Below are 20,981 nucleotides of genomic sequence, written 5' to 3' on the forward strand. Positions count from 1 at the left end.
TAGGGCTGTGTTTCGCTTGCAGGCCTCCCTGTACCTACACTGTGCCCGGGACTTTGGCTTCTCTCTTTTAAATACCTGAAAACAAAAAACCTCATTATTTAGTATATATTTATATATTAGAGAGTACTGAGCTGTGCGGGCAGAAATGCATATGCTCTGATTTTTCACACCGTGTGGCAGGAATTATGCAGGCTTTTACATTGTTAAAGATAAGTCCAAAACGGAATCTCGTTATTACTGATCAGTTCTAAAATTTCCCAATAGGAGCAGGAAAGTCACTTCACCAGTGGCTGTACACATAGAAGTTTCCTTCGGAAGGGATCGCAAAACTTGCTCAGTGTAGTGTGCTGTTGAGCCAGTTGAAGTCCTATGTATGACGAACGTACCATGTTCATGGCAACCTGTCGTGTCCGCCAATGTAGACTCGAATGCGGATGTCTGAATATCAGGCTAGTTTTTCTATCTTGTGGAGAATTCGCAAGCACTGAAACGTGGCGCAGTGCGATGCTCGCTCCGAGCGACTGCAATTCCAACTGGGTAGAAAGGCAGCCGTTGGCTTGATTTGCTGAGGGTGTGCTAGGTTTTGCAAAAAAAAAAAAAGCAAAAAAAAAAAGCCGTAATTTCACCTCAGAAGAAAACTTAAGCAAATTATGGAACAAACCGTTTTATTTCTGACATCACATTAAGTGCTAACCCGCACTCTTTTTGGAATTTGTAAATATTAGAAGGGCTAAGGTGACGCGAATGATTGTCAACGAAGCTCCTTAAGTTTCTGCAATGTGAACAGGTGTGCTGAATCAACAGGTGCTACTCATTTCTGGAGGTTTCCGCTGCGAGCTCATAACAGTTTTGTATTCTGGAAGCGGTCACGGAATGATTTCGAACATTACATGCAGTTGACGATTTTTCACATAGCCGTCTTTGATGAGATCTTCGACTTTGAGCAACGGTGTTGAGAGGTAAGAACTACGGTTACTGCAGCCCGTCGGCTTTTGATTGTATATAGACGAGGGATCACCTTGAACCTCAAACACGCGGTCAGCGCCTGCGTAGGAATGAATGATGCCCACCTTGATTTTTGAGTTAAATGGCCACTGCACAACGTCGTCCAGGTTGCCCTTAAACAGGCGGAGCCATGCGTAAAGTCTCACCGATTTGCCGTCTTTCTTGAGATAAACGCCGGGTGACAAATTGTAGCCACTTAGGCAGACAACCTCACTCTCAAACTTAGCACAGTCTGACTTCATGGCGGTTTCGTGCAGCAACTCGAAGTCTTTAACAACAAACATGCAAAGCTTCCTCTTTATGTCAGTACACCGCAGAATGCTTTCGATTTTGACCAATGTCTTCTGACCAAGTTCTTCACTTGTTTGCGCTGAAGTTGCAGGTTCGACAGCAGGGGCGCTCTCTGGGAAATTTTCGCGAATTTGAGTCGCTACATTAGCCAGTCCATCATTCAGAGCCTTCTCCAATCTGTTCATGCTTTCGGAAAGACTCACTGTATCACACCTTTGAGCCAAAAGTGCTTTTAGTTCCTCGTTAGAGGCGTCTATTTTAGACATGATTGCTGTGAAACTCTCTGGGCGTACATTAACTTCAGCAGTAACTTCGTGTTGCTGAATTTCTTTGAAACTATTCTTTGAAACTTCTTCTTTGGATTCTTTGAAACTGTTTATCGCGTACGAGATCTTGTTAAGTCTGTCACTTTGTGCCTTATTGTAAAAGACGATTTGCCGAAGAAATTCCTTCACTTCTTCCACTTGCTTTTGAATTGTTCCCTGCAAAGGGCAACCAAAACCTGTGGCGCTGCTGTGTTCCAACTGCCCTTCGCCATCAGACGAAGGTGGTGCCACCGGGGGGCAGAAGCCATATTTCAGGTGCGGGATAACACTGCGATGAGGGATGCTGGCAGAGCACTTTGGACAGCGGACGGTGTGGTGTTGACAATTGTGCTGGAAATGTTGGGCAATCTTCGAGGCGACAGCCACATATTCGCAGCCAGTTCCTTCGTTCCAGCACATGACCTGAAATGATAAGATGGCATGCTGCTTTTATGAGCCAACTTATATATGTGCGCGTGTAAGCAGTGGCTACATTGTTGGCTTCCAACTATAACAGTGTTTGAAGTTCAAATGACATTCTTTACGGTCCTGAAAGCGTCAAATTTTATTGGACTTCAAATAACGGTCAAAGTGCCAGCGGTGAAAAGAAATTTTGTTGCAAGCAAGATAGTTTTAGAGTATGAGCTGTACAGTTCGCACTGCAACTCCCAATGTCATTTACTGGTGCGTTTGACCTTGAGCCTAGAGACGCGGTAGTGCAAGGCACCCGAAATTTCCCCCACGTGAGGTTCTTTAATGTTCACTGACCGCGTGACTAAGCGGAACGTGTAACAAATTGCTCGTTACTTGGTTGTTCAGCCTCGCAATGAATGAGGTGCGTCAATCCTTTCGTGTAGGCTTCAGGCTCACGAGTAGTCATGATTAGCAAAGCTTATTATCGGATAACTGGGCTTAACCGGTATAAACCTCCGCAGTTTCTATTATTATATTTAAGTCTTAAATGACGTGATTCGCGTTGGTTTGCTGGTATATAGGTACTGCCTTCCGTATTTTCAATTAGCGACATTTAGCAAAGGGTGACCCTACCGGTTAGGAGGATAAAAAAGTATTGAAGGGCCAGTGCTCATGCTGCTTTCCCACCTAGCGAACCTTTCCGCCATTTCAATACAGCATTATGGGCATGCGCACTCGCGCCTCGCTCTTCCCTTCTCCCTCAACCGATAGGGTCACGCATTGGTAAAACTCTGCACTTACATAGACCCATGCTCTGCACATGCGCACTGGTGACACGTAGCAGCTCTTTGTACAGTCTTGGTCAAAATTTCTGTAGCCAAAGGATTTTCGTCTCAGCCGCCAAATGAAGCCGACACGGCGCCGTTAATGACTATAAGACCATGAAATGTTATGACACCGTTTTTGCTGTGATAAAAATTATGTCCAAGCATCTTATATGCCATTTAGCCTTTGACGATGGCATGATGGCTCCGTTTTGTGGCTGAGAAGCGGTTGCCTCGAATGGGACCTCGTGCCGAGTACGAGCGCTATATACGCGCGGTCCCGTTCGCGCAAACTGCGAACGCGATTATGTTTATGTGGACGATGTCGTTATCGCATCCGCGATTCTGGCCGTCCATGAGGTCTTGACCGAGCGTGCCGATGGGCACAACAGCAGAAGCAAATGAGCTGCTCCAAGAACCAACCTTTACGTCGGTTGTAACGGCCTTAGACCAAGTGCGAAGGTAAAAAGTTCGATCTAGGGGCGGTGGCGAGATTCACACAGCACTCCTGATTCTGAACAAGCAAATGAGGCAAATTGCGTGTCAGTTTGTCCTCTACTCTCAGTCCTCATTTTGTCTGATTTTTCGGCTTTTCCGCGAAGTCAAATGACGCATTAGCAGGGTTCTATTGTTTACTTTGTTTGACAAAAAGCACTAATGCTGTTTGTAGTGTTACTGGTACGGGCAGCGGGAAAGTGCAATGGCCAGGCCAAACACAATGCTGCGCTAATCCTGCGCTATTAGATTAAATGCAACCTTTTTTAAAAGCCTGTAACAGACCTGCCCCTTCGGAGCACGTCCAGAGCTCATACGGCCGTTATCAAGCTTACCCCGAATGCTCGGCTGCGGAGCCTGGACTGACGCAAGAGCAGTGAAGCACTGTCCTCTGGAACCGAAACAGTGCACGGTATGTTTGCTGCGGCGGACGATAGCTGGAGCGCAATTTGACATGACTCGTCTTCCGCCTTCGGAGTGAGCGTGGTCTTGCCGTAGCGTTTCATCGTCGCGTTTCATTCGTGACTGCGGTCAAACACAAGCGCCAGAAAACACGTTGCAGTTGGCTTATCTCGGCAACTCGGCATGGCGTACAACTGCTGGCGCGCCTGTCTTTCAAGTTTCGCCTTAAAGCTGCCGCTTGCAAAAAGTAGGAAAGGCCTAGCAACCGCAGGTTCATGCTGCGTGTATGGTTGGATGGCAAATAAATATTCCAGCTAGAGTTGTTCATCTTCTTCAAACCAAACTTGTTGAGCTTTTAGGCCTAACTAGAAAGGTGCGCGAGCAGCTGCAAGACATGCCAGATTTCGAAGATAAGCAAACTGTAACGCGTTTTCTAAGCGGTTAAGCCTCGCCCCGGTGGTGCAGTGATTAATTAGGGCACTCGACTGCTGTACCCAAGGTTGCGGGATCGAATGCGTAATTTCGTTCTTTCAATGGTCTCGGAACTTTTCTCTCCTTACTTCTTTCATGTCAACGGGGTAAGTGGTGATTCCGGTGCAGAAGTGTCTCTGAATGCAACCTAAAGGTAACACATACCCACTGAAGACGTTAGATTTTTACCGAAATAATTACGGAATGAAACTGTCAGCATGGCCATACACACAACATTCGATGTTGCCTCCTGGCTCGTATGCGGCTGGTTTTACGACTACTTGTATTCAAAGACACATAAAACGGAACATAGCCCCATGGAATATGTTATGTTAATTTATAGTTGTGAATTAAAGAAAAGTACAGAAAGAAAACGTCGCAGGAAGTGGTTTCAAACCATTGTTTCTGCGTTCAAAAACGCAGCGTTAATATTCCGCCACGGAAACAATGGGAAGTGCAGGCGTTTATTATGCTCTATTTCATTTTAACAACATATCTACTATTTGTCTCCAGGTTACGCTCTTCAGAGGACCCTACAGCTGAGAAAACGGTATCACGCGAATCGAATCCAGGCCTCAGAGGCTTATTTTCGATGGAGGCGCAAAGCAAGGCGCCCGTGGGCTGTGCGAAGTCGGTGCATGTCAAAGAACCCCAGGGGGTCGGAATTTCCGGAACCCTCCACTACTGGTGTCTCTCATAGCCTGAGTCGCTTTAGGACGTTAAACCCCGCAAATTAAACCAAACCATCTTTGCGCTTGTGTTTGACCGCAGTCACGAGCGATGTGCGGCGACACGTTTGTTGCAGGTTCATGCTGGAATCAGCAAGCAGAACGAGGATGGTGAAGGAGAGGTTTTGGAACGAAGAAAGCGCACGCGAAGAGACTGGGCCATCTCTCCGCAAAATTTACTTAGCAACTCCCCCTTTCGAGATTAGGCCTTCCACTAACCATTCCAGTTCTCCTCTCCTTCGGAGCAAGCGTCAAAGGATATGCCTTAAAACCAGTTTTCGATTTTATTCATGATTACATAATTTCAACAGGTAGATTCCTATGCAAGGTGCGATTTCATTACATTTTCTTTTCCTTTTTATTTTTTTCCAAATTCTAGTTAAATATCCATATTTATCTGAATACACCAGTCCTTGAACATAAATATTTACAATATACAATGCACCCTGGCCAATCCCCCTCCGTGGGTATGTGCCATTTTGTCTCAGGCCATCATCATCATCATCATCATCTGACGGCAGCGAGGACAACCATGAAATAAATGCAGTGTAGAGGCGGCCTGGTTTCTGCCCTGCTTCTATATTTTGATGCCAAAACCGGGCAGGGTAAAGTGAACTACTCCAACGATCCTTCCTGGAGTTTACAAGAGGAACGCCAACGACCCCCCAGGAAGATACCAGGAGCTCCTCAAATGAACCTCCTCGGACAGAGACGAAGCTAGAGGGTCCGCATCCAAAGGAAGCGCGTCATTCAACGAGTTTTGTTAAACTACCATTCAACGAGCGTTTCAGATCAGGCTCTGCCATGAGGCAAGTGAATTACTGAAATCAAACGATGGGACTATTCTAGACTTAAAGATCATTCACGTGAGACTGACAACCTTCAACGACCATTTACGCACGCTGAATGAGAAAATGCAAGCTTGTCAAATCGACTTTTATGTAGAAGACCTCACGTCTGTTCTATAGTTCGAGGAGGCTTCTACACAAACTATTACGCTCCTCCGCCACCGCATCGAGGGCCTTCAGGCGCCTACTCCCGCTGCCGACAGCCGTCGTTTTATGAAGACAGCAGCTGAACAAAAAGTAACAGCAATAGTGCCAGACCAGGAACATTATCGCTCGCATCCTCCCGAAGGAATAGAAGCCAGCGAATCGCTATGTAATGAGACAGAGGTGCGGATAAAGTGCGACGGAGTGAAGTCGGTAGGTATTCAGAGCGTCCCGAGCGAAGTGCAGGTGCCTGCGAACATTGCAGAGATTGTTAGCAGCGAAGCGTCTAATCTCGTTGTGTACGCAGTTGGGGCAGAAAGCGAAGAGCAACGAAACGAAGTTCAGAACGTCAGGGCAACTGAGGTTGACGCCGCGCATGATGGCCTGGAAGATGCTCGCGATGAATGACATGCTCATGAAGACACGGATTATTCGAAATGCCAGTACGAATATTCACAGCCTACTAAAGTAAGAACAGTGGGGCAGGCCTGCTGTGACGATGGCGTCGGTCAGACGGTCGCTGTAGCTCCGCCGAATGTGTAGAATGCTCCTGAGTCGCAGCTTAGGCGAGTTGAGGTTGCAGCAACCAAGCCGTTCAATGTGGCTGTGCCACACAAGAAGGGGCCCACCGATGTGAGGTTCGTGCCACCTGCGGTATTGTGCGGTCGAACTACAGAAACAGCTTGCAATGGCTTGAAATTAGAGAGGGCACGGTGCGATCGGGATGATGCTTATTGCACGCAGAAGACTTGTGCCGCGCATGATGAATTCCTCACATCGGAGACGCACGTATTCTATCTCTGTGGACGCACTGGTTTGGTGGCTACTCTTGAAGGATGTGAACTGGTTTAGGATAGCGAGCACCACTCCGTTTTGTGTTCTTTTCTTTTTAGAATGTGACTGACCTTGTCCTAGCAACGTTGATATGGAGTGTGTAGTTGTGTCACCTGGAAGAAGAGCAAGTGGTGTCACAGCCGATACCTGAAGATATGGTTGAACAGTTGCAACCACCAGGTGGACCACGACGCGAAACTGAAGTGGATGCTCAACGAGTGCCAGCAACTTCCGATGTCCAACTCTATGACAGCATATTCGACGCCATTGATCAGTCGCGGGTTGTCATCATATGGGATGCCGCAGGCTGCAGGTAACCTATCCAGGTGGTGGCACGTTACATACTTACTCCTACACGAACCAAGGGATTGATGTTGAGTTGTGTACTGTGGTCACTCAGCTGACGAATAAGTTCAATCTGTTGCACGGCGTATAGCAGAAGAATGCTTAAAAGGACTAGGACAGAGTGTGGGCTACGGTGGGTGATTCGAGTCTGTGCTGCCACGCCCCTACGGATCCATCTTGTTCTGCACTGTTGGTGGTCTTCTGTAGCTACCTCTCAACTCGGGGCGGGGAGCGTGTTGCTGATTTGTGCTGGAATCAACAGGAAGAAAGAGGAGGGCGAAGAAGAGGTTTTGGGACGAAGAAAGCGCGCTTCAAGAGACTGAGTGCCATGTTGTGGTGTTGACGGCAGCGGGAACCGCCGGGAATTAAATGCAGTGTAGCGCGGCCTGGTGTCCGCCTTACTTCTTCTATAACGTTTACCCAGACGGCTAATAAGTAGTCATATCAAACCGCGCTCCAGATATCAGCTGCCGAAAACATACACCGACGACTGTCATGGCACTGACGACAGTCCAGACCACGCTGTGGAGCATTCGAGGTAACAGTGCTGACAGTGTAGAGTGTAATACACACTTGAAAACATTATGCTTTCTACGTAAGACCAATGAGCTCTGTGGTTCTGTTGGCACCGTACACCTGAAGCATAATGAAACTAAAAGAGTGCTTTTATGTAATATTGATCGCACTCACCTCTCTTTTGAACAGCTCATCAGCAGTGAAATCCACAGAGATGACGTCTTCGTCATGGCACTCGTAACCGTCAAGCGGACATGCGTGCAAGTTTTCTTCGGTACACTGATCGTAGCACGACAGGCACAGAGTGTGGGAGCAAGGAAGAAACACCGTCTTCGGCCGCACCAATCCACAAGCGCTGCAGACCCTGTTCGGTGGAAGGGGCTTCACGAACTGTAGGGGCCTCCAGTCGAGTTCCTTAGAAAAGCCGACCAACGTGTACTGCATACTTCCAGGAGGCATATTACAGAATGCGTACTCAGTTCCGTTCAAGCCGTGGCAAATGCAACGTGTGTCTCGTCACAGCGAGACCTTATCTGCTCTGTGCCCATCGTCATGGCGACAATCACTGGGATATCCGTTACACATACGTCATTGAAAACCCTCTAACCCTTCTCAGCCTAGGAGCAAATTATCGGCACAGCTGCCTCTGCCGACTGTTTTGCGGGTTGATTTCAGAAGCATTACCTTTTTATGTGAGCGTTTTATTAGAGCATGCCGGCTCAGGAAAATTGTGTGTCGTCTAATGAAATTGAGACTATTCCAAAAGGTATATTTTTCTGGAATTTTGTGCACTTAAATAATGCCCCTACTTGCAATTCACGCTTTTTTGTGCCGTTGAGAAAATAATGACTGCTTCGCCAAGGATATTTTCTTCGTTACTACGATGGTGACGCAGTGAATGCCGTACGAACGAACGCAAGGCGCCTTTAGCGTCAAAACAGTCCTCATAATTGTATGTGTTGTTGTGACCTTACCCGCCATTAACTCGTCAATGAACTGCAGATATTAATACTTCATTTAGACAAAACTCTCCGCAGGTTTACTATCACGGCGGGACGGATGGCGGTATCATCGGGGTTTGAATATTAGGACAGATAACGGGAGCTAGATACACTGTGAGATTACTAGCGGGGCTGGGACTCTTCTTTGAGAGCCAGGCGCCTCTCAACTAGCTCGGACCTCACTGGTGACCGCAAGGAACAACTCGAACACCGATCGAGTAGTAGCCAGATTGTGTAAACTTTTACTGAAGAGCTCACCAATACTGCTGCTCTTTTTCTCGCAAGCACAGTCAGGCAAGCAAGCAGCCTAGGCTGCAAGCTGAAACAATGCATTTTCCGCTGTAAAGTCTTGTGCTTTGCCCATCCATAAATACTGCTTATAACTGCTTTATGTGTATTGATCAGTCCCTACGCTATTGACGCATTTTATTACGGCTTTAAGAATACAAACCAGGAGACATCGGCAGAGTCGGAAAAACTTGGTAATACATCTCTGTCAAGAGCATCTAGAGATAACGCTTAGAAAGACATATTTGAGCGCGCCCACCTCGTATGCACTTTTGATGTTAATAAAAACAGGCCAATCATCGTTAACTTTTATTCCTTCAAAGCAAAATAGCTAGTTCTTTCTAGTGCAAGAAAGCTAAGAGACTCGGGTTATGCCATCTCAGAAGATTATTCGCTAAATACTTGACAGGTTCGAAAATATTTTATTGCATTTTGTTAATCCTGGAATAAAAGCTCAAGCTTCGCAACGATAAGCTGACAATCGACAACAAAACTTACGTATACATCCAAAACCAACAGCAGGTAATCCCGCTCCCACCACAGCACCATGCTAACACCTTATCAAATCGAAATCGAAATCAGAATCATATGAATGTTCTTTATACTAATATCAAGTATTTTACCGAAACTCGATGTACTTCACCATATCATTGACACCATTTAATCCAAAGCCATTCTGCTAGCAGAAACACGGTTAGATTCAACTACCCCGAATAGCTCAGAACTTCGATCTACCTCTCTGATTTTGACATATTTAGCTGTGATCGCTTGAATAGACGAGGAGGGGGGAGGCGTTGTCGTCGCCACTACCAAACGTTACCTCCAGTGCTCGGTAACAGACATCGCCCCAGTCACAATCTGAAACATGTCTGCTGTCTCCCGTTCTGCGCACACCAGAGCGCTGTGCCTATCTTCTGGACACAAAGAATTATGCTCCATAATCTTGAAGATCCGTGACCAGAACGCATTCTGTATATAAGCGTCATACCATAGTAGATAGAAAACCTTACTGCAGGACAGATAGCTTCTCTTAATGTCTCGATATACTATCTCGATATGCATGAGCTAATGAACGACTCAAGCAGAAATGAGGAGCTAGTTTGGAGGTAATGCATCAGACTCGCGGTTTAGAGGATCGAGGCTCCGATTGCGGTCCCACCAGAATTAATCACCGAATGAAAAAATATCTTCAGCCAGTAACTGGAAATTAGAAAGTGAAAACGCATCCTCTAAACGGAAAAAGATTAGGCCAATATAGTGATGCACGCAAACCTTCTATATCAACATAATATAATTCCCAGGTCACTCGGTTGGTTTGTGGGGTTTAACGCCCCAAAGCGACTCAGACTATGAGAGACGCCGTAGTGGAGGACTCCGGAAATTTCGACCACCTGGGGTTCTTTAACGTGCACTGACATCGCACAGCACACGGACGCCTTGCTTTTCGCCTCCACCGAAAAGCGGCCGCCGAGGCCGGGATTCGATCCCGCGTCCTTGGGCGCAGTAGTCGAGCGCCGTAACCACTGCGCCACCCCGGCGGGGTTCCCAGGTCACTCATTCTCCAGCGGCTGCAAAGGAGCGCAACAAGAAGGGGGAATGAAGTATGGCACAGCGGAACCTGCGAGGAATCTGGCTCGAAAGAGGCCGCTATGATAAAGCTGTAAACTATGAAGCTTATTCACGTGACATTATTGCGGCAAAACTGGCCACTATGGCACGAACACTTAACATCAGAGAGAGAGAGAGAGAGAGAGAGAGTCTGTGTGCCTACGGCGTTGACACCGACATCGGTGAAATCTGAGCTCTGGTTGCACGGGTGGACGGCATTGCAAAGCATCTCGAGTGTAGGACAAGCAAGAGGCACGCATCAGTGTGGAGAAGAATTACTCGAAACTGGTAGCGGCAGCACGCTTTGAACATTTCGTCGGAAGGCACGTGAAGCGCTTCTCTTTTTTCTTTTTTTTTTTGATAGGCTACTACATGCTCTCAACGATGTCCGTGGCAGACGACGAGGGGCAGAAAACGCGCGAGTCGACTTAGAAAGGTTGTGAAATATGCACTACAGCATAGGCAGATCCGTCGTTGTACTATCCAGTCAGCTTTTTTTGGCCGCCAAGAGGCGGCGCTACCGGGGACAAAAACTCCAGCGCAGGACTACTAAGGCGGCTGCCGCAATACGGGGTTGTCGCAATTTTCGCCCGCTAAACTTGGTAGCCAACAGGGTATCTAGAGTGAGGCAGTGGTAGTAGTGCTGTCGTCTGTTCGACCATGCTACAGCATGCGCAGCATATGTGCAAATTATGCGTAAACGTGCTGCAGTGGGAAGGGTCACGAGGCTGGATCGTTTTGGAAGCAATATTTGCAGCAGAGAGGAAGTATTCAAATAGATCTTCAGCTTGAGTAAATCTCAAAACGATTTTCAGGCCTTCCCTGGCTGGTAGTTTACAGGAAAGAACATGTTGTACAGTGTCCAACCAGGAAGCACAACCACTGCAGCATGTGCAGGGCCTAGTCAGTATCGTAGAGCTCAACCACTCTCGAAAAGTGGCATTCTTAAAATGCAGAGAATTGCAATGACTACCTAATAATGAACGACTATTTCAGCAGATGGCTGTTATTGTCGCCTATATAATATGTAATGATAGCGTTCATCTCAACGTCAAACTCTATCGCGCAAAATTTATTCGCAAGTTCCACGATCTGTAGAGGGTGCCACTGAAAATTTACTATGACTGCCCGAAAGGTGGTCTGGCTAACTGGCGGCAGCGCTGCGGTAGGCTGCAATAAAAATATACAGGTGTGCTATTTTGCCAAGAAAGGTCTCAATAAATGCTCTGCTGTGTTGTCACCGCAATCTGCGCGCGTGCATTTTAAGTGCGGTAGAAACCATCCGATGCAGAGGCGGCTGATCTGGTATGCAAATCATTCGACTACTATGGGCATGAAGCGGCAGGTGCGACTTGTGCCGAGGTGGCTCTAATCACGGCAACAAAGATGAAAAAGACAAGTGCAGCAAGTGCAACAGGGTGAATGCCGATAAAATGTACGAATCTTATCATCGATTTTGAATGATGTAAATTGTGGACAAGCCACAGAAAAGTGGGATGTCGCACACTAATACCTCTCAATGTAATAGGAACTGTGTCTGATGTTTTACTTGACCCCTCGTTGAGTCGTTGACGGCATCTAATACCGAAATCAGGCCCACTCCGCACTGTCTCAATTTCCGAGGCGGCAAGTCCAGTCGAGACATGCGTGAATGCAGAATTCGGAAGTCTCATCGTGGTCAGCTGACGGGTGAAACCGTCGAGGTGCTGTTGCTGCTTTTGGTGCTGCTGCTTTTGGTGCTGCTGCTTTTGGTGCTGCTGCTTTTGGTGCTGCTGCTTTTGGTGCTGCTGCTTTTGGTGCTGCTGCTTTTGGTGCTGCTGCTTTTGGTGCTGCTGCTTTTGATGCACCTGCTTTTGATGCAGCTGCTTTAATTGCTGCTGCTGCTGCTGCTTTTGGGGCTAGTGCTTTTGATGCTGCTGCTTTTAATGCTGCTGTTTATGCTGCTGCTACTGCTGCTGCTACTGCTGCTGCTACTGCTGCTTTTGCTTTTGCTACTGCTGCTGCTTTAGTTGCTGCTGCTTTTGATGCTGCTGGTACTGCTGCTACTGCTGCGTTTGCTACTGCTGCTGCTGCTGCTTTTGCTGGTGCTGCTGCTGCTTTTGGGGCTGATGCTTTTGATGCTGCTGCTGCTTTTGCTGCTACTTTTGCTGCTGCTGACATATAATGTATTGTTACGGTGATATAAGAAAGGGCGTGTTTTTTTACAGTGCTGTGGCAGCGGTACAAGGTGAAGCCTACTAGCCCTCGAAAGACCAACGCCTCTTTTTCCTCTTCTGCCACACAGTCACAATCCTTCATCGTCGTCAGTAGCATGACATTTCCCCCTTACTCAGCCGAAGCCCTCTGGGCGTGTTCATGAGCCGTGCGAGGCTGACACGGCTTCAAGCGGGCAACGTGACATAGTTCGGTTTTGACAGACCGACGACCCGATGCGGTTAGGCGGGCTATTGCATAAGTTAAATCACTGATGCGTTTGACAACATATGGGCCATCATAGTGGGCGAAGAGTTTTTGAGGTAGGCCGCGGAGCCGAATTGGACGCCACAGCCTGAATAAAGCGCCAATACAGTACGTGACACGCCGGTTACTGGCATCGTATCGTACTTTGAAACGGTCTTGTGAAGAACCAGACCGTAGGCGGGTTATTCTCCGAGCTTCTCATCAAGGCAGGCAGCCAGGCAGGGATCTTCATGGCTTGACAAGGGCAGGATTTATCCAATTTTTTATCGGATTTATCGAATTTATCCAATTTTTACCTTCTGTATTTTTCACCTGTTGCTTAATGCTCTTTCTTTCTCCGTCCTTGTTACTAGCATACTTACTAGTTAGTTTCTTAGTTCTTTTCCTCCATTGTGAGTCAACGCTTTTTAAGTACAGGTATTTAAATACTTTAGCTGCCCATCTGTTACTGTCCAATTTCCTCAGGCGTTCCTCACATAATACTTTACTCTGAGCTTCTCGCACCTCGAAAGATGCCCAGCCCATATCTCCCTGTACCGCCTCATTTGTAGTTTTGCCGTGGACACCTAGTGCTAATCGTCCAACGGATCTCTGATTTGTTTCTAATGTCGACTGTACCTCTGATTTTAGGCACAAAATCGCATTTCCGAAAGTAAGTCCGGGCACCAGAATTCATTTCCAAATACCCCTCAAAACCTCATACCTATTGTATCCCCACAATGCCTTATGCTTCATTATCCCGGCATTCCTTCGCCCTTTGGCCTTAAGGGATTGCTCATGCTTTCCAATGTATGCCAATCCTTCGTTTACCCATACCCCCAGATATTTATATTTTGCTACTCTAGGTATTTCAAGGCCTTGTATTTTAAGACCCTTATCAGCGGAACCCGAATCCAAGCGCCACCTATCCGATGTTTTCCCAAGCTTGATCCTATGTAGTAAAATCGATCCCGTCTTATCAGGTATACCGGCGCTCATGTGTCTTATTCTGCGACCCTCTTACATGGTGTCGAACATCACTTTATTGGTTTTGATTGTATGTATGTGAACTGTGATCGCTGTAATATCTATTAACCTTTCTCTTCAAGACACTGGTACGGCGTCCTTCCTTTTTTTCCCCTACAAATATATGAAACTTGTACTTGTGGCTAAGATATGTAAGCGGCAACAATTATGAGATACCTTTAGGCATTTGTGAAAGGAGTTGAACATTCCCTTCTAAAATAGTATTTTTTCTATTGAATTTTGTATGAAGAAAGCACCCAATTTGCGCAATGTGTTTGCAATATTAAAAGATGTTGTAAATTTCAGATATCGTGTTGATGATAAAAGCAATAATGATGTTCACAGCGCTGCTGGTGTGCGCAGCTGTGAAGGTGGCAGTGACAAGGACACAACACTGGATTGCCATAGTACTGCACTACAAGTTTCGAGCAATTTGAATTAATCATTCTATAATGTCTTGCACAGACCTCCGGCATTTCCTTTTTACGTTAACTTTAGTCTGCTGCATGATGAAAGTCCTTGCCCTTTGTAATATTTCAGTAGAAATCATTTAAAGAAGAATCAAGGTTAAATTAAACCATGAAGTTTTTTGTTTTCATCTCAGGAGGAAAACGAGACTGCAGCCATTCCTCACCCCGGGCAGAGACTAACGCAAACTCAGCTTGCCATCCAAGAGGTCGCATTTCGTAAAGACATCCCGTTGAGCCTACGTGTGCGTTGTATGCAAGAGATGGTAAGCACCAACCAAACACCATGGCATACTATGGAACACGTACTCGACTGCGTTCCACACACGCTCCCTACCAAGTCCATCGCAGACAGATCGGTACTCTCACAACTACTCCCTTCATTAACGGAAACCGGCATCATGCGTAGCTTCGATAACCTGCGTACGGAAACGCCGTTAGTTTTATGCCTGGGTCTGTCACTGCGATCGCCGAATGAGACCGCGTGCCTAAAGCAGCGGCTTTTTTGTTTCAAAAAGAAAAGAAGGCGTGTAATCTTGCGTATTTTAATTTAGTCTAACAACTTCGTTCTTCATATGAGTGGCTCTCATTTTTCACCTAATGATGTCTCTTGAGTTGTAGCAAGGCATCTATAGCTAAGGTAGTATACTGCTTTGAGTGTTAGGAAGGCTGGGATAGCAAGGAAAACGAAGAAAGAAAGACGAACATGGCAGTTATGTTAAGAACGAACGCAACATCAGAAATAAAGACGAACATGGCTGTGATGATGGTGATTGTGGCGAGCGTGCGGGCGGCTCGAAAGGAAGTGAAGTGTGGCCGCGTGCGGGGCGTGCCAGTGCGCGTGAGTTTGTTCCGGCAAGCGAACGGGTCGGACGCTCCTGGGCGTCGCTGGCGGCGGAGTTCATCGTCCTGGGCCTGGCGTTCAAGGCCGGCTCGCCAGCACCTGTCGGGCACCTGGTCCGAGGTCTGGTACTGCCCAGCGCTTCGCCATCCGGCGAACATCTTGCGGAGGCAGCTCAACCGCTCCAGCGTGCCTGGCCGCCGCACTTGTGCTGCCGCACTGGTGCCGCACTTTGCAGTACCCGGGCGTGACGCGGTACCCCGGACTGTGAAGCAGACGCCGGATACAGACGCCGGAGCGTGGCCTGCCGCGCTACCGAGTCCTCGGGCGACTGGAAGTCCCAAACCAGAAGTAGGACGGTTTTGTGTTGGGACATATCCTATTGGGATAAGCTAGGCTGTATGCATGTCTGTGCCAGTTACGTTAATTGGTCAAGAAAAGAAAAGCGTCCGTGTGTCTATGAACCTGCTCTGCTACCTGCCCAGAGCTCCTGAACGGACCTGGGCCCATATATAACATCACAATGGCATTATTTTAAGAACAAGCGCAACATCAGAAATAAAGATTGACAATAGGCTCTTCAGTTGTGTTCGTGAGGCTGCCGTAAAAGTTTACACTTACTTTTTGCGGGTACTTTTTCGCATCGCTGCAGCTGAAACATTTAAAGCTCGCCCCGACAACCCGCGCCGCACGGAACATGCGTGTGCGGGCAGCCGGACCCGACAAGAAGGCAGCGGTGCTTTTTGTCTAGCGTGCCGAGCGTTTTACCCTCGTGGCTGGTATAGCCATGTCGCAAGTAGCAAGATACCTTGGTATAGCTGGGTGGCTGTTCCAATGCGAATTTGACGGGGCGCGAACGTTTGGTTCGCGTGTACTTTTTTGCTTCCCCTTTTCGCCGTTGGCTGTTGTGTGTGTGTTTTCTTTCCGCTTGGCAATTTGACAGCAATTCGGGTTGTAATTCTTTTTTGGTTTCCGGAGTAAATGCAGTTCACTCTCCTTGGTCTGTGCCGTGCGGGTTACGGCTCGCGGCCCCTCCCCCTTTCCGAGGCGAATGCCTTCAATACCGAGCCCGAGTTGAAGCAAAAAATACATGCTGCATGTCATTGCAGTTAACACTTGTGCTGAAACCAGAAAGAAATGCGATAGAAGGGGATTGTCATGCCAAGGAACGAAAAAAAAAAAAAGAAAGCTGGAGAGCAAAGCGGACACAGAAGTTCAAAAATAATTGCACTTACATCGATTACAGCGGCTGGCATCGGCAATAACCTTAGAGTCTGTTCGCAAACCATAAAAGTGTCACCTGATGACTTTTTCTATCACGGCACGCTTAAGACAACGGTAACTGTACAGAGCGTTTTGCGAGAGATGACAGAGAGAGAGAGAGAGAGAGAGCGTGTGCCGGTAGATTACTCGAAAGGCAGCGCTACCACTCGCTCCCACGTCCCGAGGTATTTTGATCGCCAGGGAAGTGGCTTATGCGGAGAAAATTCACTCCCCAGCAGAAAGTTTGCTTCCCGAGTTAGATCTGAATAAAACTCGTGGATTAGTGAGCAATTGAGGTCTCACACGGATAAGGAATTCTGCAACAGGGGCGTTGCTGTAATATCGCTGGACAACGATTCCAGCTTACCTCTCTCTTGAACAATTCGTCGGCGGGAAAATTCACAAAGATGACGTCTTCGTCATGGCACTCGTGATCGTCGAACGGACAAGCGTGTTGACCTTTTTCTGCGCTCTGATCGTAGCAGGGAAATCACAGTGTGTGGGTGCAGGGAAGCAACACAGTCATCGGCCGCACCAATCCACAGGCACCGCAGACCCTGTTCGATGGAAGGGGCTCCACGAAGTGCAGAGACCTCCAGTCAAGTTCCTTCGAAAATTAAACCAACGTGTATTGCATATTTCTCGGAGGCATATTCCGCCGTGCACGGCCAGTTCACTTCTAACTACGGAAACTGAGAGTGGCGCCCTATCATAGCGCGCTCTTATTTGCTACATTTTTTGGCCGTCGTCAAGGCGACAATCATGAGATATCCGTTGTGCTACCGTCTTTGTAAGCCGCGCGCTCACTTCCCTTCGAAGAACGGGAGCTGCAGCTTATGCCCTTCGCAATGCCGTTATGGCTTCCGTGTCGTCAAGGGGATAACAAGGAGTATCTGTTGAAACTCTGTCGTCCGAATGGTTTCCCACTTTGCGCTCTATGAGCAAATAATCAGCATAGGTGTGCCTACTGTGTTTATTTTAACATCAAGGGGGAATACTTAGGTGGCGGATCAGATGTGCCGTGCTTTCCGAGGAGGGGAAGGGTATGCAAGAAACTCGTAGGCAGTGCATTGTGTCCGGCAATGTTGTATATTCCTGGAGATATATGTGCCGGTACAAATAAAGTTTTCTGGGTGTGTGATGGAGAAGAAAAAGCAGATGTGCGAAATGTAAGTAGTGAACCAGCACCAAAAGAAGAAGTGGGCGGCTCCGGCTCCTCGCGCAGCACTTCAGGGGAAATTTACGCACAGATGGCATTGGTTCGTTGAGGACAGTACAGTTTTTGCTTTAAAATGGCGTTGGTGGGCGGCACTCATCGTGTCATTTTTCATTCTTGTGTCAGCTGTCGCGCTGAAGTTGGCGGCGTTCAGCAACTTTTTTTCACTCTAAGCTGCACGTAATTATGACATCACGTACATTTCTTGCATTTTAATTATGATTTGACTGTTCAGCGGCCCTCTGACTTCGAAGATGGCACAGGCTGCGTGCCATAAGCGTTTTGCATTTTGAACGTACGGGCAGCCTACGCAGCCTACCCTACCATCCTCCCTATCCTATAAACACCATAAACCATACATTACCCATACCAACCCATACCCATAAACTATACCATACTATAAACCATACCCATAAACCAACCAACCAATCGGTTAGTTGGTTCATGGGGTCTAACATCCCAAAGCGATTCATACTTTGAAGACGCCGAAGTGGAGGGCTCCGGCAGTTTCGATCACCTGAGATCATTTAACGCGCACTGACAACGCACAACGCACATCACACAAGCGCCTTGCTTTTCGCCTCAATACATATACCTAACTTGGACATGTTCTCAAGAATAGTCACGCAGAATAGGCGTGGCTTCATCAGAAAGCCACAGGGTGTGCACTGCAGGATAGTGAATGGGTGTATGTAGCGCAAATATAGCAATAGTTAACAGAAAGCAATACATTCAATTCCGGATGTATCGAATTATGCTCTATATCTAACTCTCAGAATATCCCCTGCAAAATCACATGCAAAAGTGTAGTAATGGTGTTCGCGTTTATCGAGCTCCCGCTGCGCGGAAAATTCGATATGCCAAACAGCGCGTCATGCCCCTAAGGGGCGCTTCTCCTCATGGTCATTCAAGATAACTTTTCGCACTTTGAGCCAGATTGGCTGCATACCTTGCCGCTTTCTTGCTGCGCTAACGCTATCAAACTGCTTGATGAGTCCATTGCCGAGTCCGATTGAAAATAGTGTTCGCTCTGGAGTGCTTGTTTTTAATACGCGCAGTGCTGTCATCCGGAGAAGCCGAAGTTCAATCAACCGGCCGTAGTGGGCGGAAGCCAGTCTTTCTGATCTAATGTTTGCGATAGTTCTCGTATGGTCTGATTCAGTGCTGAAGGCGTAAATTGTATCCTGTTTTAACTTAGTTTTTACCTCAGTTATTATTGCGTTTATAGTGTGCTAGACACCGAATTAGACATGCTAAGATCAGAGATGGATTTTCTCAAAGCGCCGTACGAAGCAGCTTTGATTTGAACACCACACCCGATGAAATGCTTTGATGGTATCACGACACGCGCAGTGAGAACAGAGAGAAATGCGGCGACCGGATCTACCCCTATCAAATTTTCTGCGAGCAGGCGCGTGCGCATAATGCGGTTGTGGAGGTACTCCCAATGCACCCTTTTTTTCGATGCCTGGCCAAATGTTACGCTCGCCGCGCGGGTGCGCGCCCGAGTGCCTCGTTGGTATAATGCTCTAGAATACGATTCCCACTCCACATAAAATGGACGAAATTGTCTATTCCGCATACTTATGTTCGAAGAAGTATAGGAACCTTCGTGAAAATATTTGCGTCCATCGGGACATATTTAGGCTGTTCTTGAATCTCACTATTCTTTAAACGACCGAGATTTTTTGTTCACGTACAACGAAGCCGACGATGACGACGTAGCTTCTTGGACACCACATCCTTATCTCTGCCAGATTTAGACTCTTCTTTTGAAACCTTCTTAGAGAGAAAAAGCCCAGATATACCAGATATACCAGGATGATTATTTGCTTTGAATAATATTCTTTCGCCTCTGGTGGTTGCTTTGAATAATATTCTTTCGCCTCTGGTGGTTATAGAATTTTTGTACCTCGATCAGTTCATATCTACTGTAATAAAAAACAGGTTTCAAGGTGTTTTTCAGTTGTAGCGTTAGACACCAAGCTTTTGTATCGTATCCGGATCTAAATTGTGGTGACGCGACGGTGATTTCAGTTGCATGTTTTTTTCTTGTCCTTCAAGTGGCAGACTGTTCAATCCGATCACCTCGAATCACCGGAGGACTGAGGTGTCGCGGCTCAGCTGGTCACGACAGCCGCTGAAATCAACGATAGCGTAGCGTTCTTACAACCAATAGCCGCACAGCAAGTACGACTAAATTGCGCGCATCTTAGTTGTTCCCTTGTCTCCGCTGGCGGAGGAGACTGCTGCAAGGTAGCGCTCGCAACCGACATTGGAAGCCCTCGGCACAACTTCAACACAATCTTCTACAAGTTCCCAGCCTGGCATTCGCTTCGGGAAGACCGTCGGATGACCTCGTTCGATAGGCCTGATTCACCTCAGTATGACGTCAAACGGGACGTCAAACATTTTGTTAGAGCCGGAAGTTACCAAGCACAGCTGATCAAACCCACCCGTCCTGCTTTACAGGCCTCTCCGTTTAATGCCTCGGTATAGTGCTTAGAGCACCAACTCGTAGATCTCCACACCCGTAACGACCCGCGGGCTGCCTCTATACCGGCTGGCAACATACCGCTGCAGTAAGCGCGCACCGCTAGCGTGGGATTAAGAGAAGCTCATCTGATGGCAGGTTGCATATATCGAATTATCGTTATATCGAACTATTTCGCATTCCTTTTGAGTGTGATATATACGGAATCGACTGTAGTAGTCAGGAATATTTAGCATGAGGGTGGGAAAAGTAATTCCGGTGAATTATGTTTTGTTAAAAGTTGGAATGCGTGTGGATGCTTGTGGTTTGTGGCTTATGAATGACTGGTTATGTTGTAGTTGCTTAAATAGCGTAGAATACGGAGATTTCAGTGCCTTAAATATGGAGTCTGGTGAGCTGTGGTGAAATAATATATTTAACCCTTTTATGTCCACCTGCCATACACATGGCGTTGGTCGGCGAGTAAATTCACGATGGCGACAACGCAGGGCAAAAAGCTACATGGCTGAGTCATCCAATGGTAAAATAAATTGAGAAACACTTAGTCTCCGCCTTTAATGTTATGACACTAGAGCGTTAATGGCTACCACCTGCAGCTGCCTTTGCGTATCCTCTTTCATGTGTATGCGTTTACTACTAGTTTAATTATTCATCCTTAATTTTTGCCTCAGCTATCTCCCACATGCTCATTACCATATTGTCGCACCCTTCCACAT

The 20,981-nt window shown here is 47.2% G+C and overlaps 1 protein-coding gene across 1 annotated transcript; it reads right to left on the reverse strand.

Moving 5' to 3' along the window:
* Window positions 1-648: 648 nt before the first annotated feature.
* On the reverse strand, window positions 649-8,169 carry LOC146172657 (TNF receptor-associated factor 3-like). The gene is made up of 2 exons (XM_084583708.1): window positions 7,797-8,169; window positions 649-2,024 (listed from the first exon to the last, which is right to left on the reverse strand). The coding sequence occupies exons 1-2, from the start codon at window positions 8,079-8,081 to the stop codon at window positions 867-869; spliced, it is 1,443 nt and encodes a 480-aa protein (XP_084439834.1). The 5' UTR covers window positions 8,082-8,169; the 3' UTR covers window positions 649-866.
* Window positions 8,170-20,981: the final 12,812 nt, after the last annotated feature.

The sequence above is a fragment of the Amblyomma maculatum genome, chromosome 11, assembly GCF_055883805.1.
Source record: "Amblyomma maculatum isolate TAMU_Amacu chromosome 11, ASM5588380v1, whole genome shotgun sequence".
NCBI lineage: Eukaryota > Metazoa > Arthropoda > Arachnida > Ixodida > Ixodidae > Amblyomma > Amblyomma maculatum.